Source organism: Electrona antarctica (assembly GCF_951216825.1).
Source record: "Electrona antarctica genome assembly, chromosome: 22".
Classification (NCBI taxonomy): Eukaryota; Metazoa; Chordata; class Actinopteri; order Myctophiformes; family Myctophidae; genus Electrona; species Electrona antarctica.
In genome coordinates this window covers 22,408,614-22,422,899 of record NC_136805.1, presented here as the reverse complement: position 1 = coordinate 22,422,899, position 14,286 = coordinate 22,408,614, and the positions used below count along the sequence as shown (strand labels likewise).

The window sequence follows — 14,286 nt, the reverse complement described above, 5'->3', positions numbered from 1 at the left end:
CGCATTATAATTATTATAATTGGTTGTGGGGGCCAGTAAAGGATCTGGATATTGAATAGGGGGCACTGGTCCAACAAAGGTTGAGAATCTATGGCTTACAATGACCTAGGGCATAAGGGATGGGTCACAATTAAGAGAAGAGTCCTTTATCCAGTCATCCTTTATTGAAGAGATCAAAACACTTCTGTTACATGTAAGTACTCTTCAGTGATGGTTTTCAGGAAATACAATAATAGACACGTAAAAAACAAAACATTATTTTACTATCTCCAAACTCTGCCCTCAGGGAGAAAGATCTGACATTATTCATAAAGGGAGTGAAGACAGGGCTTTGGAGATAAACCTGACAGTCTTTCTCCATCTCTTCTCTCTGGAGGAAGGAAGGAAGTAGTAGGAGTAGTGCTGGATGCCGGTTCATTGGCTTACTGGCTGGCTGGCTGGCAATAAAAGCGAATGCATGGCACAGGGTGAAGTGTCTCTTTACCCAAAAGGTGGGTTTGTTTTTCTCTTCTAGTGCTATAGGGGGGACTGTTTCAGCTTAGCAGGGATGTAAAAAGGACAACTTTGTTTGCCTGCTCTTGGCCAGGGAGAGAATTGGAAGTGTAGAGAGTAGATGCTCACTCGGGCAGGTAGTAGAAGCACACAGACACGCAAATGTTGTTGGGAAAACAGATGTCGATGCAGAAATAGACCAGCCTCTGTTTGCCTGGGCCTAGAGAGAGAAATAGAAAAAATAAAATTAGCTAAAATTAGCTGAGTCAGTCAATTAAAAATGTGATTTAGTTTTTTCTCCAAATATTTTTGGGGGACCCCCCCTCAGAGACTGGAGGAAAATCCATACCCCCCCAATGACCATAAACCATATTTTTTATATTCACACCAACAGTAGGTATAGAGAAAATTAAGGGAATGCTGATTGTTTATTATAGGCGAATAGCATCCGTCAGGGGGGGGGGGGGGGGGGGGGGTTCATTTGGTTCCATTATGGTTACAAAATGCCGCACAAACGAAAGAGAGATTGAGAAATTATTTGTCATATTTAGTCCATGGGCCAGACCAGAAGTGAGGGACATTTTTGGTGGCAAAATCTATTTGCTACCATTTTGTTTGCTGCATATAAGTACTTTGAGACATGATAGCATTTTCAAATGAGTAGCTTTAATACTTTTTTGGGACAATCATTGTTTCCCCATTAACTCCCATTATATGCAGAGTAGGATTTTGTGCAGTTTACTGTAGATGTTATATGTTACAATTAAGTTTATTCACACTTATAATTATACACACACACACAAATGCTATGACATATAAAAGTATGTTATAAAAGTATATAAACATGTAGGCCTATAGTCATAAATTAGCATAATTGGCTAAATATCCCCCAACACAAGAAATTACTATAACTTTGCTTTACTTAACTATAGCTATTATGTTTTGCTTTACATTTATTGAGAAGGATCTTACAGTCTAAAGTCTGTTTTGATGTCCATACAATAATGTCTTGTCATAATTAAGTTAAATGTAACCTTGATGACTTTAATCCTGCATGGGGCAACCCTGGGTTTGGCTACTTTCAATAATAATAATAATGAATTGCATTTTATAGCGCTTTTCCAAGTGCTCAAAGTGCTTTACAATGGTTAATTCATTCATACATTGGGAGCGGCGAACAGTTGATGCCAGCGTCCTCACTTCCCACATTCACACACCAATGGTGGCGAGCTCACACCGACCAACTCATTGGAGGCAATGTAGGGTTCAGTGTCTTGCCCAAGGACACTTCGGCATGTGGACAGGAGGAGCTGGGATTCGAGCCGCCGACCCAGGGATCATTGGACGACCTGCTCTACCTCCTGAGCCACAGCCGCCCGCGTCTTCAAGTCTTCATGCACACAACTGAAGCTGAGGATGTCCCAGTCGTGGACACCATGTCAACAGATGACCTGTCACCCTCTTGGGGTTCCTAGCAAGATGTCCCTGAGGGCTTAGCAGCCACTACTTATTGAAATGACCAGTTGACATCACACCATCATATATGGCCGTCATTCCCTCATGCCTAGTGACACATCACGTCACCATATATGGCCATCAGTCCATCACGCCTTATGACACGATCCATATATAGACGAATTCAGAAACGGGTCTCATGGTCGCAGCTTACGTATTTACTGTAGGCGGACTCGACATAGCTGCAGGGTTTAAACTGTCACCAGGCGCACCTCTTCTACTACAGTGAACGGTAGAGTGACTGATGTTAGTCTGCCTCAAGTCAAACGTTACTCTTTTACCTGCTTTTTACTAACACTAACACTAACATTACAAAGATGCAGAACATCGAGATGAACCTGTTTAGTTTATGGCTGGTCCAACAGTAGTGGCAACATTCCAAAAAAAACGGAATGTCAAAATATCCACCGCAGGGTCTGAGACCAGAGCCATTGAGTAATGGTTGAGACGAAGCAGTGAAAGGTCCTGAAAGATACATAACGTCAGTCTTACCCAATACCCAATCTTTCTGTTTTATGAACACATGGCTGCTGTACTTTATACCTCATACTAAGCATTTAAAGTAAAGAAAAAGAAGAGGTGCGCCTGGTGAGGGTTTAAACCCCGCAGCTATGTCGAGTCCGCCTACAGGAAATACGTAAGCTGCGACCATGAGACCCGTTTCTGAATTTGTCTATAGCCGTCTCCATATATGAAGATCAGGACACTGACCTCATCAAACCCTGGATAGCCATACATGGAGAAGACTGGATCATCACCTAGATCTGCATATATGGAGCTTCAAAACTGGAGCTGACCTGTTCTGACATTCCATATGTTGATCCTTCCCTACCCGAGTACCCGTCATTCCTCTTCGATGTCTCCCTTTTGACCGATAACTGTCCCAAGTGTCCATTCAAACTCTAGACGGGCCTGCCGCAAAGTTATTGCCCAGCAGCCGGCAAAAACTATAGTTCTCAACAGGCCTGAACATTAAGGCGCTCCATATATGGCCAGTACAGAATTTATTCCATATGTTGATCTGACCCCCCATGCCCAGCAATCTGAAATTCATAGTCATTTGGGCTCCTAACTGATATGACATATGACATCTCTTATTCTTATAGCTATGCTGATTTTAGACTGGATGCGGGGGCCACCAGCACAAATGGCTGTGCTGGAACTTATGGCCTGCAAGTGTGTACGGACAGCTGATCCCCAGCTTATCAATCCATTGAATGGTCAAGTTGTCATGAATTGTCACCCATTCGTCTGGGCCCAGTAGGTCCCTACTGGCCTACCAGGAGATTCTGGTAGGCGCTGTCAGCCAGTTCTATCGTTGACACCATGTTAATGCCTGTGCTGTCACGTGAGGGTTAGGGTTAGGGTTAACCCTAACCCTAACCCTAACCCTAACCCTAACCCCCTAACCCCCTAACACTAACCCTAACCCCCTAACGCCCTAACACTAACCCTAACCCCCTAACCCTAACCCTAACCCTCACGTGACAGCACAGGCATTAACATGGTGTCAACGATAGAACTGGCTGACAGCGCCTACCAGAATCTCCTGGTAGGCCAGTAGGGACCTACTGGGCCCAGACGAATGGGTGACAATTCATGACAACTTGACCATTCAATGGATTGATAAGCTGGGGATCGGGTGCAGCACGGACCTGCAAGCTTTCAGACTGCTCCTGCCTTGCCAACAAATTAAAGTGCACAGAAATGTGCAAGCTACAAACCTGTAGCAATCAGAAGGAAGAGGAGGAAGATGAAATTAAACTGATTGATTATGTGATGATAATGATGAAGATGATGAATACTGAATAATTGATATTGATATGACAGTGATGGTTATGATGCATTGATTAAATTGAGTGAAAGACAGATAATTCTTCATTTTTCCCTCTGTATGACGTGTTTTATTAAAAAAACAGTTAGGCGATTTTTCATTCTGTGAATCTATGGTTGGTGTCTTTGAAGGCTGATAACTGCAACTAAGCTACCACTTAGGAACTGCTATCATGTTGAAATATTATCTAGGGATATAGACCTTTTAAAAAAAACATGATAGCATTTGCCACCTTGAATGTCTCTCACTAGTGAAAATTCTGGTCTGGGCCCATGGACTAATTATATTCAACAAAAAAATCAAAACATTTTTACAATACAAAATTAAACAAATTAAAGTTATTTGACCACCTCAAGCCAAAATAAATAAAAACCTGTCCCCCCACAGGGCTCAAAAAATGTTAATAACCCCCCCTTTTTTGCACCATACCAACTTCTGATAAATAACCATCAGTCCCTTATCGAGAGTAACTTAATTTGAGAACAGTCCTATAGGAATTAGCTAGAAACAACCAGCTTCAAGGTTCAGAGCTAAGGACAAAGACAGAAAGATGTTTTGTTAAGATAATGTCTGATGATTTCTCAAGGGCGGTGAGTGATGTTTCAGTTGAGTCGCGTGCGCACAGAACAAGATGACACCAGGCAATGTATCACACGGCAAGTTCTGAAGTTTAATGAATAGGAATATAACATGCATACATAAAGTAGTTGATGGTCATCGTATCATGGGTATAGCTATATGTACTGGGTCAAGCAGATAAAGGTCATAATTCATAACAGATAATATTGGACCAGGTAGTGCACAAAGGCAACGGTTACCCCACTATGGTGCTGAATATACTATTCATAGGCTACCACTTTCTGGATGACTCACTAAAATGTCAAAAGGTCATCGTGTCATGGTTTAGGATTACATTTCTGGGCTGCCTGTGGTTTCAACACCCTTCTAATTACAGGCACAGTAATTAGAAACTTCACAAGACAACCAAACAGCACTACAAAATGTTAGCTGCGGTGAGAATCAATAAATAACAAATTATATCTAGGCATCTACATGATGATTCTTTCTAGCATTGTTCAAACATCTTAGGAATCTTGTCAGGCCAATATATTACCGTCCATTATATAAATACATTTATATTGGTTGCTTGCAATACTCTTGGAAGTGAAGCTTATACTTATTAGTCTAATTAGTCACTCTGATTAAGAACATCAGATAAAGTGCCTGACATTTTAAACATAAATGTTACTTTAGAAGTATCTTTGTCCACCTCCCAGATGGGCTAAATCAGGATGACTCCTACTTACTTAAGATTTTACTTGTAGCAAGCAAAACAGCTATTACAAGAAATTGGTTACAAAATAATTGTCCTACTGCTGACCTATTTATCAACATTGTGAAACAACTACATCTCCTAGAACAGATGACCTATTCTTTAAGACTGCAAAAAGCTGGGTGAAAGAAGATGGGAGAAATGGATAGAGTATTTAGCTGGGGGGGCGGATATGGAGTGAATATGGGCTGTGTCTTTCCGGTTGTCAATGAATCCAAAAGTCTGTAATATGTATTGTTGTTGCTGTACATCCCATGACCTCATTTGTTTGTTTGTTTGTTTTTTTATTATTATTATGTTTCTTCTGTTGATGTTTTTGTTTTAATGTATGCCTTGTTTGTCTTTTGTGTCTCTTGCATATTCAAAAATTCAAAAAAGAAAGAGTTTAAAAAAAAAAAAAAAAAAGAATTATCTTTGTCATGGACGTTTTATAATTGAAGTCTAAGCAATCCTGACTACTTTGGATCCATATTCACACTAAAAACCAGTAAGATGCCCTGAGGGCGAGAAGCGACATCGCCCTAGGGCGAGGTCACGTGCACGCATCAGCCTGGGTGATGGTCATTTTCGGGCCTGTTGAAAACACTAGATTTCGCCGGCTGCCGGGCGTGGCTGCACTAATAACTTTGGGGCAGGCCCGTCTAGAGTTTGAATGGTCAGGTATCAGTCAAAAAGGAGACATCGAAGAGGAAGGACGGGTGGGGAGGGATCAACATTTGGAATGTGAGGTCAGCTCCATATATGGAGTTCTAAGGGTTTGAGATCAGATGTAGAGTTGCTGGCCAGCTCCATATATGCAGATCTAGGTGATGATCCAGTCCAGTCCAGTCCAGGTCAGTGTGATCTTCATATATGGAGACGGCCATATATGGTGGCGTGACGTGTCACGAGGCGTGATGTCACAAGGCGTGACCATATATGGAGGTGTGATGTCATGAGGCGTGACCATATATGGAGGTGTGATGTCACGAGGCGTGACCATATATGGAGGTGTGACCGACCAAACGACTAACGGGAAATTCAGGTTTTCATAGTAAACTAATGTGGTTGTGGTTTGGTTCTCACCTTTAGCTCTCTGGGTCCAGTGGATGGAGCTGTCCTGACACAGATCCTTAAGAGGCTCCTCCAGGGTGGACAGATCCACCTGACTGGCTCCCAGCACCCCTAGAAACTCTGTCTGTCTCTGAGTCCTATTCCCAGACAACTGGTACTGGTTCTATTGAGCACAAAAAGAGGCATTGAGGTACATGGGGGGGTATCTTTATTTTGATAAGTAACATAAGATAACATTATAACAGAAATGCTAATCACTTGAATTGAATTGAATACATTTTTCCCCCACTGGATACCTGAAACAGAATGGACACTTCTTTCAGTCAAGTTGACATGTCATACGCGTGAGAAGCTATATTGTCTGGGCCAAGTGAAATAAACAAAGCAGTCATCAGGGAAGATACCATAACCAAGATGACTAACACTCAAACTGAGATTACCATGGATTTGAAAGTTAAACTGCTATTAGCTCTCTAGGGCCGATATCACTCCCTATGAGGTCTATTTGCTCGCTCATTTGGCAAAAAGGCTGTGTGTAATTGCACCATTTATACTGGTGATGGTCTCCGATAGGGAGCCATTTAAAGTCCTGTTATGCTTGAGTGGGTCATGTAACAATCTTTTACTCTGCTCTCAAAGACCATTGTGTTGAGGGACAGAAGAACTGACTCACAGGGAGGCCCCACATCTCTCTCCTATGCAACCTATTAAATTAAATGAAAGCCATCAGTAGCTTGGTTTGATTACTGAATACCTGTTTCTGTGAGACATGTGACACCATAGAGACAGGACTCTCACATAACACACAAAAACTTGAGGTTACAGATGGCTTAATCTTTCTTCCATGTAACTACAGAGCCGCTCAAACGAATAAGGCAGCAAAAACAGAAAATCTTGGTCTCATGCTGAATCATTCCTCTTCACATTGGACAGCACTTTGGATAAAGTGTTATATAAATGCAGACCATTTCCACTACACTTGTAGTAGTAGCGTATAGATCTATACTGTAGGTCTGGTCATGGGACTGAGCAGTTTAGGTGTCTTCCATCAAACATGCTGGCCCTTCTCTGCCTAACCTAACAGTCTAGGCTGCCCTTTAATCCAACAGAGAAGTCTTAAAAGACCCACAAACAGAGTGCCCATTGTGCAGGGTCTAGGGCTCAGACTTGCTGCTGTCCCCTCACCTGTAAGAAGATCCCAGGCACACAGAGAGGGTTAGGAGGATCGGATGTGCGAAGGAATTCAACCGTAGAGGAAGAGAGTAGTTAAAAGAAAGAAAGATTGTGAGTGAGAGATGAAGGAGAAAGGGGGAAAAGTGAGAGACAGAGGAGGGAAACAATGGATAAAGAAAAGAAGTGTGTGACAGAGAGAACCAGAGACTATAAGACCCTGTATCATTTCCAGAACACCTACTACTATGAGTAGCTTACCCCTCACAGTCACAGATTCACAACACACCCTCTCTCACCCTCAAAACCTTTCTTTGTGTGAAGTGGCAGAAAAGTGAAGAAGCCAAGTGAAGCCTAAGAAAGTAGTAGGAAAAATCTGCAAGTGAGTCACAGTGAGACGGAATGCCACCAGTGCGCCAGTTCGCACATTAGTGAGTCAGTGATCAAACGCAGGTCGCTTGAGATGAGACTAGTAGAGCGAAAAAGGGCAAAACCAAACCAGTGTTGTTTTTTTCCACTGATTGACTTACAGGCATTTTATTGATTTAGACACATGAGATGGATTCGTGTGTGTGGACTTTGGACAGGGCAGATGGTATATAAAAAAAGAAAAATTGCATTTTGTTACCTTGTTTGTTGACTGAAAGGAGTGCACGTTATCATAGTCAGACGTCTCCATCTTACGCAGGAAGCAGCTCTCCTGGTTATCAGGTTTGTAACATATCAAACCCTATGAAAAAGAACAATACAGAAGGGCACTTTTATCAAACAAAATGCTTTTTTTCAGCGATATACGTACAGTAGCTTTAGTTGTATATGGCTGCCCTTGAGCTCACTGCATAGATTTTCAGCCAGAAATTACAAGGAATGGTCTGGTAACAATTTGAATGAGAGATACTAGAGTTTTGTAATGCAATGTAATGATTGGGTTCTAACATTCATTAAAGAATTTGAATGGGAGATACTAGAGTTTTGTAATGCAATGTAATGATTGGGTTCTAACATTCATTCATTAATTGTCTGCAGTACTAATACAGGATGGATGTGGGATGAATGCATGAAAGGACAACAAAAATAAGTTTTACTCTTATGTACCTGTACACAAGATGTAACAATAAAGTACTTGGTTTGTAAAATAAATACATCAAAGATGCGATAATCCATTTCAAATGGATAAAGCCTTGGCCTAGGCGGTCCCCAACATTCTTAGAGTTTCGACACTTTCCAGTTGGCGTGTCAGCAGTGATTGGCCAAATCACTGCCCCTCTCCTAAACCTTGAGACTTATACAAAAGTTAAAATTGTAACATCCACTGCATTATTTGTAGAGAATTGTCCAGACAGACTATCACAGATGTGACAAACTGAATTATGATGCAACCAAATATTTTCCTTACATGTTTGATATCGAAGATCACTGTCGATGTGTGGTTGAACTGGGAGGTCACAGAAAAGGTCACCAGGTCTTTTTGCCTGTCCACAAGCGCTGATTGGTTGGTCAGAGTTCCAGTCTGGTCTGGAATTGTGATACGGACGATCTGTAAAGACTACGGTAATGGAAACACATTAATAGATACACGACTGTGGTGGTTCAGATCTAGTCATTGTGAATAAACCAACAGAAACAGCTGAAATGTTTAGTACCTCAAATTAAATTAGAGAAAATCAGCAAACCTGATAGTTGACTCTTTACCTGAGAACGATGCTGTGGCAGACCTAGATTCCCTGTCAAACCCAGGGCGATTACTACCAGGAGCACAGATGCAGAAACACTGACCCAGAATACCCTGTGAGGGAACTTGGGGGACCCTGCTGGACTCCCATCCTGATGGAAAAGAAGCAACACAAGATTCTGATTCAAATACAAATTTCAATAAATCTAATATCCTTCTATTGTGAAGACAAATTTACCCTGAGCAGATTAATCTCTGGTAATGTGTTTTTCTGTCTGGTGTTGATTTATTTTCTCTACTTGCTACTTTTTGCCAAATAAAAAGTTCTCTCCTGTCCTGATTAATAGAACAATATTACATTCAATCAAAGGGATTAACTTCAGACTTAATCATTAAATCAATAAATGAACCAGATCCTAAGAGATCACAGTGGCTGGTGAATATTTTGATTTCTCCGTCCACTGTGACCTGTAGATAAGAAAGTTAATTTCCTGCCCTGACCTAAAACTTGCTCATATGCCACATGGTAGGGTCTTTTATCCAAGATTCTGAGTCCTCCGAGCAAACTAAATAGCTTACCGTGCATTGCGCTTCTTCTGAGCTGTTCTGTGAATGTTTCCAACACCTCACCATCCTGTGTCCCGTGACAGCTCCTCACTGGTTCTGCACCCTTCTCTTAGCTTTCAGCATGGAGCCATGGTCATGAGCAGCACTGGCTGGGAACACAGGTAATACACCTGGACAGATCCTCTTTCTCTCTGCTCCAACTCAAACCTCCCCTCCTCTCTCCATGTAGAGCCCTCCCTCCTCTCATAGCCCGTCTGTTTCCTCCCAAAACAGGTACCCCCTTACTTCCATCTCATTCACAACTAAGTGAAGCTTGCCAAAAACTAATTCAAATGTTGTCTCCCTGCCATCCGCTCCTATTCCTCCCCTTCCTAACTATCTACCACTCTCCAATGCCTCTATTCCATCTCTCTCTCTCTGTCACACATCAAAAACATGTGACAGCAATTGGCCTGCAAACCCCCAGACAAGACAATGAACAAGGGGGAAAGCAAGGCACACCTTGTCATCGCAGGACTGACGATATGAGGCAGTGAGTGTTTCTGCATATAAACGATGACAGCCCAAGGTGACTTTAGGCACAGTACTCAAAGGAAAGGGTACCATGTTTGCATTAGACTCAATACCACAGAGAACACACAACTTAGATGCTATGCTTGTTTTATTATAAAATTTGATCAAGTGTTTTTAGAATTGGGTCAACGACAATACTGTTGCTGAAATGGGCTAGATTCTAGCCGCTAGAACGTACAATATGGATGATAAAAATATTGCATTACTTATTAAAAAGCCCAATCCGCAAGTTCAAGTTAAATGGCATATTACTTTCCAAGTCTTGCATCATGTACTGTATGTTTATTTAAAACAGTAACTCTGCTTGTGAGCCATGTAGTAGAGCTGTGAGTCCCATAAGAGTGTCTACTGGTTACTGCATGAGCTGCCTCCTGCCTGTGACCAGTAGAGTTGTATGGTTATTGTAATAATTTAAAATACTTGCACATTGGGCCTTCAATGGAATTAGGCTAATCAGTGTTGCAGTAAAATTACTGAGATTACATGGAGGACAGAAAAGTTACATACAGTACAAGTAAATGTACAACTGAATTAAGTTGCACTGCACAAAACTAGAGATGCTCCGATAATTGGCCGTATCGGCAAATATTCACTCCGATCGGTAATTTACCCTATCTGGAGAAACCGATCTTTTACACCATTTAAGTGGTATAAAAGTCAATCAGATATATAGTATATCATTTTGCATGTTTGTGACAGGCCTAAACATTCTCCCCGTCCTCCACACACACACACACACACACACACACACACACACACACACACACACACACACACACACACACACACACACACACACACACACACACACACACACACACACACACACACACACACACACACACACACACACACACACACACACACACACACACACACACACACACACACACACAGTTTTGACGTGGGTTGACATATAATAATTTTGCCCCTTACGCACAAGATCGGTATCGGTATTGGCTGATCATGAGAAAAACAATCTGTGATCGGGATCGGTCCCAAAAAACCTGATCGGAGCATCCCTACACAAAACCCGTAAAGATTAATAAAACAGCAGAGTTAAGGGTTACATTATGAGGCTAGAAGTAAACTGCATCAGACATAAAAGTTATACAGTACAAGTATATGCTGTGTAATCAGCTTAATGCTTAGTTATTCCCTGATGAGGTACTGTCAAAATGAAGTGCATGTAGCCCGGGCACCTAGTAGGCTCCAATGTAGCCTGACGTGTCGCGGGTTCGAGTCCCGATCCCGACGACCTTTGCTGCATGTCACTCCCCCGTCTCCCCGTCTCTCTCCCCATTTCCTGTCTATCTACTGTATACTATCAATAAAGGCAGAAAACGCAAAAATATATATATATATATATATATCTTTAAAAAAAATGAAGCGCATGTGATTAACAAATACACAAGAACTGTGCAACTGACCACACTTAAAACAGTTGAGACTTTGGTATGTCCTTATTCACCCAGTGTCAACTCGATAGCATTGCTTAAGATGGACAATTGCATCACAATGTCACAAGGGGGGCATTGACGTTTGCACACCTTCCTCTTTTCTTAGGTTAGGTAACATACAGTATACTTCAACCCCTGCCAGTTAAAACTGTCCAATTCTGTTCAATCAATACTCTGATTAATTGTTCTGTCAAGTAGTCTTTTTTATTTTTTGAATTAGACTAGAACTTTAATAACTATACTTAATAATAAAACGTGATGTCGTCTTTGAAAATCCTGAGTCATTGTCCTGCCACACAGTGCATTAGGACTCTTTAGGCAGCATGGGTGTGACTCCTCTATAGAGATGACTATCAATAAATTAAGACAAATAGAAGAGACTGCAAACTCTTGTTTACTATGGGCTAGCGAAGCATCGGGTCTTTCTTTGAACTAGGACAGTGATTCTCAAACAACATTTTAATTGCAAGGACCCTCATAACTCTTGAGTGTACAAATGGACCCGAGTACAACTATAAAAGTCAAGTGGATGGGGTTCACACCGACAATAAAAAAATATACAATGGTATAGTTATAGTTATCGTGGCCAGTGGGAATGGCGTGTACGGTAAGGGTCCATTTTGGCTCCATTTGTACACCCTCAAGGAACCCTGCTGGTCCCTGGACCCCACTTTGAGAACCACTGAACTAGGCTACCAAGTACAGTAGCCAGTCACCACAGTCTGAGGAGTCATTCGGCTGCCTTATCCCCGCAGGAATGGAAGCAGATCAGCGATGCTGTCCACATAGTAATCTGGCACCATGCCTTGCCGCTCTGGGGAGCCGCTCTTCTCGTGGGCTTTGGCGTCTGCCACTGTGCTGACCCCTGTGAGAGTGAGCAGGGTCTTCAGGCCGCAGTTAGAGCCCAGCAAGATGTCAGTATCGAGGCGGTCGCCAACCATCATGCAGCGGCTGCTCTCCAGGCCAAACTGGGAGGCCACACAGTCAAACATGTAGCGATTGGGTTTTCCCACTGTGTGGGCCTGGCGCTGGGCGCAAGTCTCCACTGCTCGCAGCAGGCAGCCGGTACCTAAGAAGAGGGTAAGGATAAGGAGGTGTATGTTAGGAGAGATTACAGTATGAGGAGACCTGACTAAACGGACTAGTCACCCTTGGCTTCAAGCTGTGTCCTGCAAGTCCCACAACAGCATGCTTTGGAGAGCGTCAGCTAAAAACTATGTTGGTGACCTATTGAACAGTATATTGAACCTACCTGGCACAGCCTTGCCGCCCTCCAAGGGCAATCTGCTGTCTGTGTTGGTCCCCACAAACAGACAATCCGGGTTAGAGAGGTACTGCATAGCCCTGTTAAGTTTCATATAACTGAAATGCTCATCAAAGCCGACCACCACCGCCTTGACCTCTGGGTCCAGTGGTACGTTGGCCCAGTCACTTTGCGCCCCGGATATGTGGTCGGGTCCCACCCCTGCTTGCTGGATCCCCACCATCTCCAGCTCTTGCTTCAACGCATTGCTGCCAATGAGATAGACTTTGCTCCCCAGCTTGCAGACAGTCTTCAGGTACATCGCGGAGCAGTAGGCTGTCCCGAACACTTCATCCTGCGTTACGTTAAATCCCATGAGAGCCATTTTGTCCGCATACATCTTTCTGGTCTTGGTGCTGTTGTTGGTGAGGAAGAACACCTTCTTGCCATTGTTTTTGAGCAGGTTTATAACTTCGGGCGCGCCCGGGACGGCCTGGTCACCTCTCCAGATGACTCCGTCGCAGTCGAACAGGACGCTGTCCACGGTGTCCAGCAGATCCCGTATCAACGCGCCGCTCAGTCGGGTACATTTAGATGCAGCCATTGAGGAAAAATAAACGTGCTGTGCAGTCTGGAGGATCCGCAACGTCCAAAAATAACACTGGGGTTCACGGTGTACGCTGCGTTACGTTTCCTAAAACACAAGAAGCACCTCGCCGCCTACGACTAGAAATCCCAGAGAAAAGAAACGAACGACTCAACATAGGCGTTATAAACGTTCAACAACATACGTAAGTATCGTAGTGACGCAATTTAAGCAATGAGCGATCTGCTGACCTCCAAATATTACGTCACATATCGATCCATACTTCCGCACCGGCTTAAAGCGACAGGAAAGTGTCAAGTCACAGAAGACATGCCACCACCCACAGATAATTACATGAATTCTGCCGTATTATATGCTCTTCCTTTTGAGAGACAGTTCGCATATCCAGTCTAGAGCGGATAGGGAAACGACATCTGTGGCTGCATGTACATTACCGGATACAGTAGGCGGGCTCTAGACCGGATCTGACTACTGAACAGTAAATAGAAACCGTTACTTATGAAACAATTTAATATATTTTCCCTCCAACAGTGTTGGAGGAGGGAAAAGGCCCCCTTATGGATAATGTCTATTTTATGACCAATTCAAATAAATGTATGTATGCTTTACCCAATACACAATACAGATGTATAGTATATAGTACAAAAATATATATTTTAAAGGGAATCACTACTGGGGCAATAGGCCCCCCCATGATAAATTTGACCTAAATTAAATTAAATTCCACATTTGTGTAAAATGGTTTTATTTGTGTTATAGCCTATTGG

General features: G+C 42.7%; 2 protein-coding genes across 2 annotated transcripts; both read right to left on the bottom strand.

Moving 5' to 3' along the window:
- Window positions 1-617: 617 nt before the first annotated feature.
- Window positions 618-9,927, bottom strand: bricd5 (BRICHOS domain containing 5; the record flags this gene model as incomplete). Its single annotated transcript, XM_079492285.1, has 6 exons — window positions 618-712; window positions 6,240-6,390; window positions 8,026-8,127; window positions 8,794-8,943; window positions 9,090-9,221; window positions 9,922-9,927. The coding sequence occupies 6 exons, from the start codon at window positions 9,925-9,927 to the stop codon at window positions 618-620; spliced, it is 636 nt and encodes a 211-aa protein (XP_079348411.1).
- Window positions 9,928-10,285: 358 nt separating this feature from the next.
- pgp (phosphoglycolate phosphatase) lies at window positions 10,286-13,851 on the bottom strand. Its single transcript, XM_079491989.1, has 3 exons — window positions 12,922-13,851; window positions 11,029-12,738; window positions 10,286-10,928 (listed from the first exon to the last, which is right to left on the bottom strand). Exons 1-2 carry the CDS (start codon window positions 13,514-13,516, stop codon window positions 12,413-12,415), a joined length of 921 nt encoding a protein of 306 aa, XP_079348115.1. The 5' UTR covers window positions 13,517-13,851; the 3' UTR covers window positions 10,286-10,928; window positions 11,029-12,412.
- Window positions 13,852-14,286: the final 435 nt, after the last annotated feature.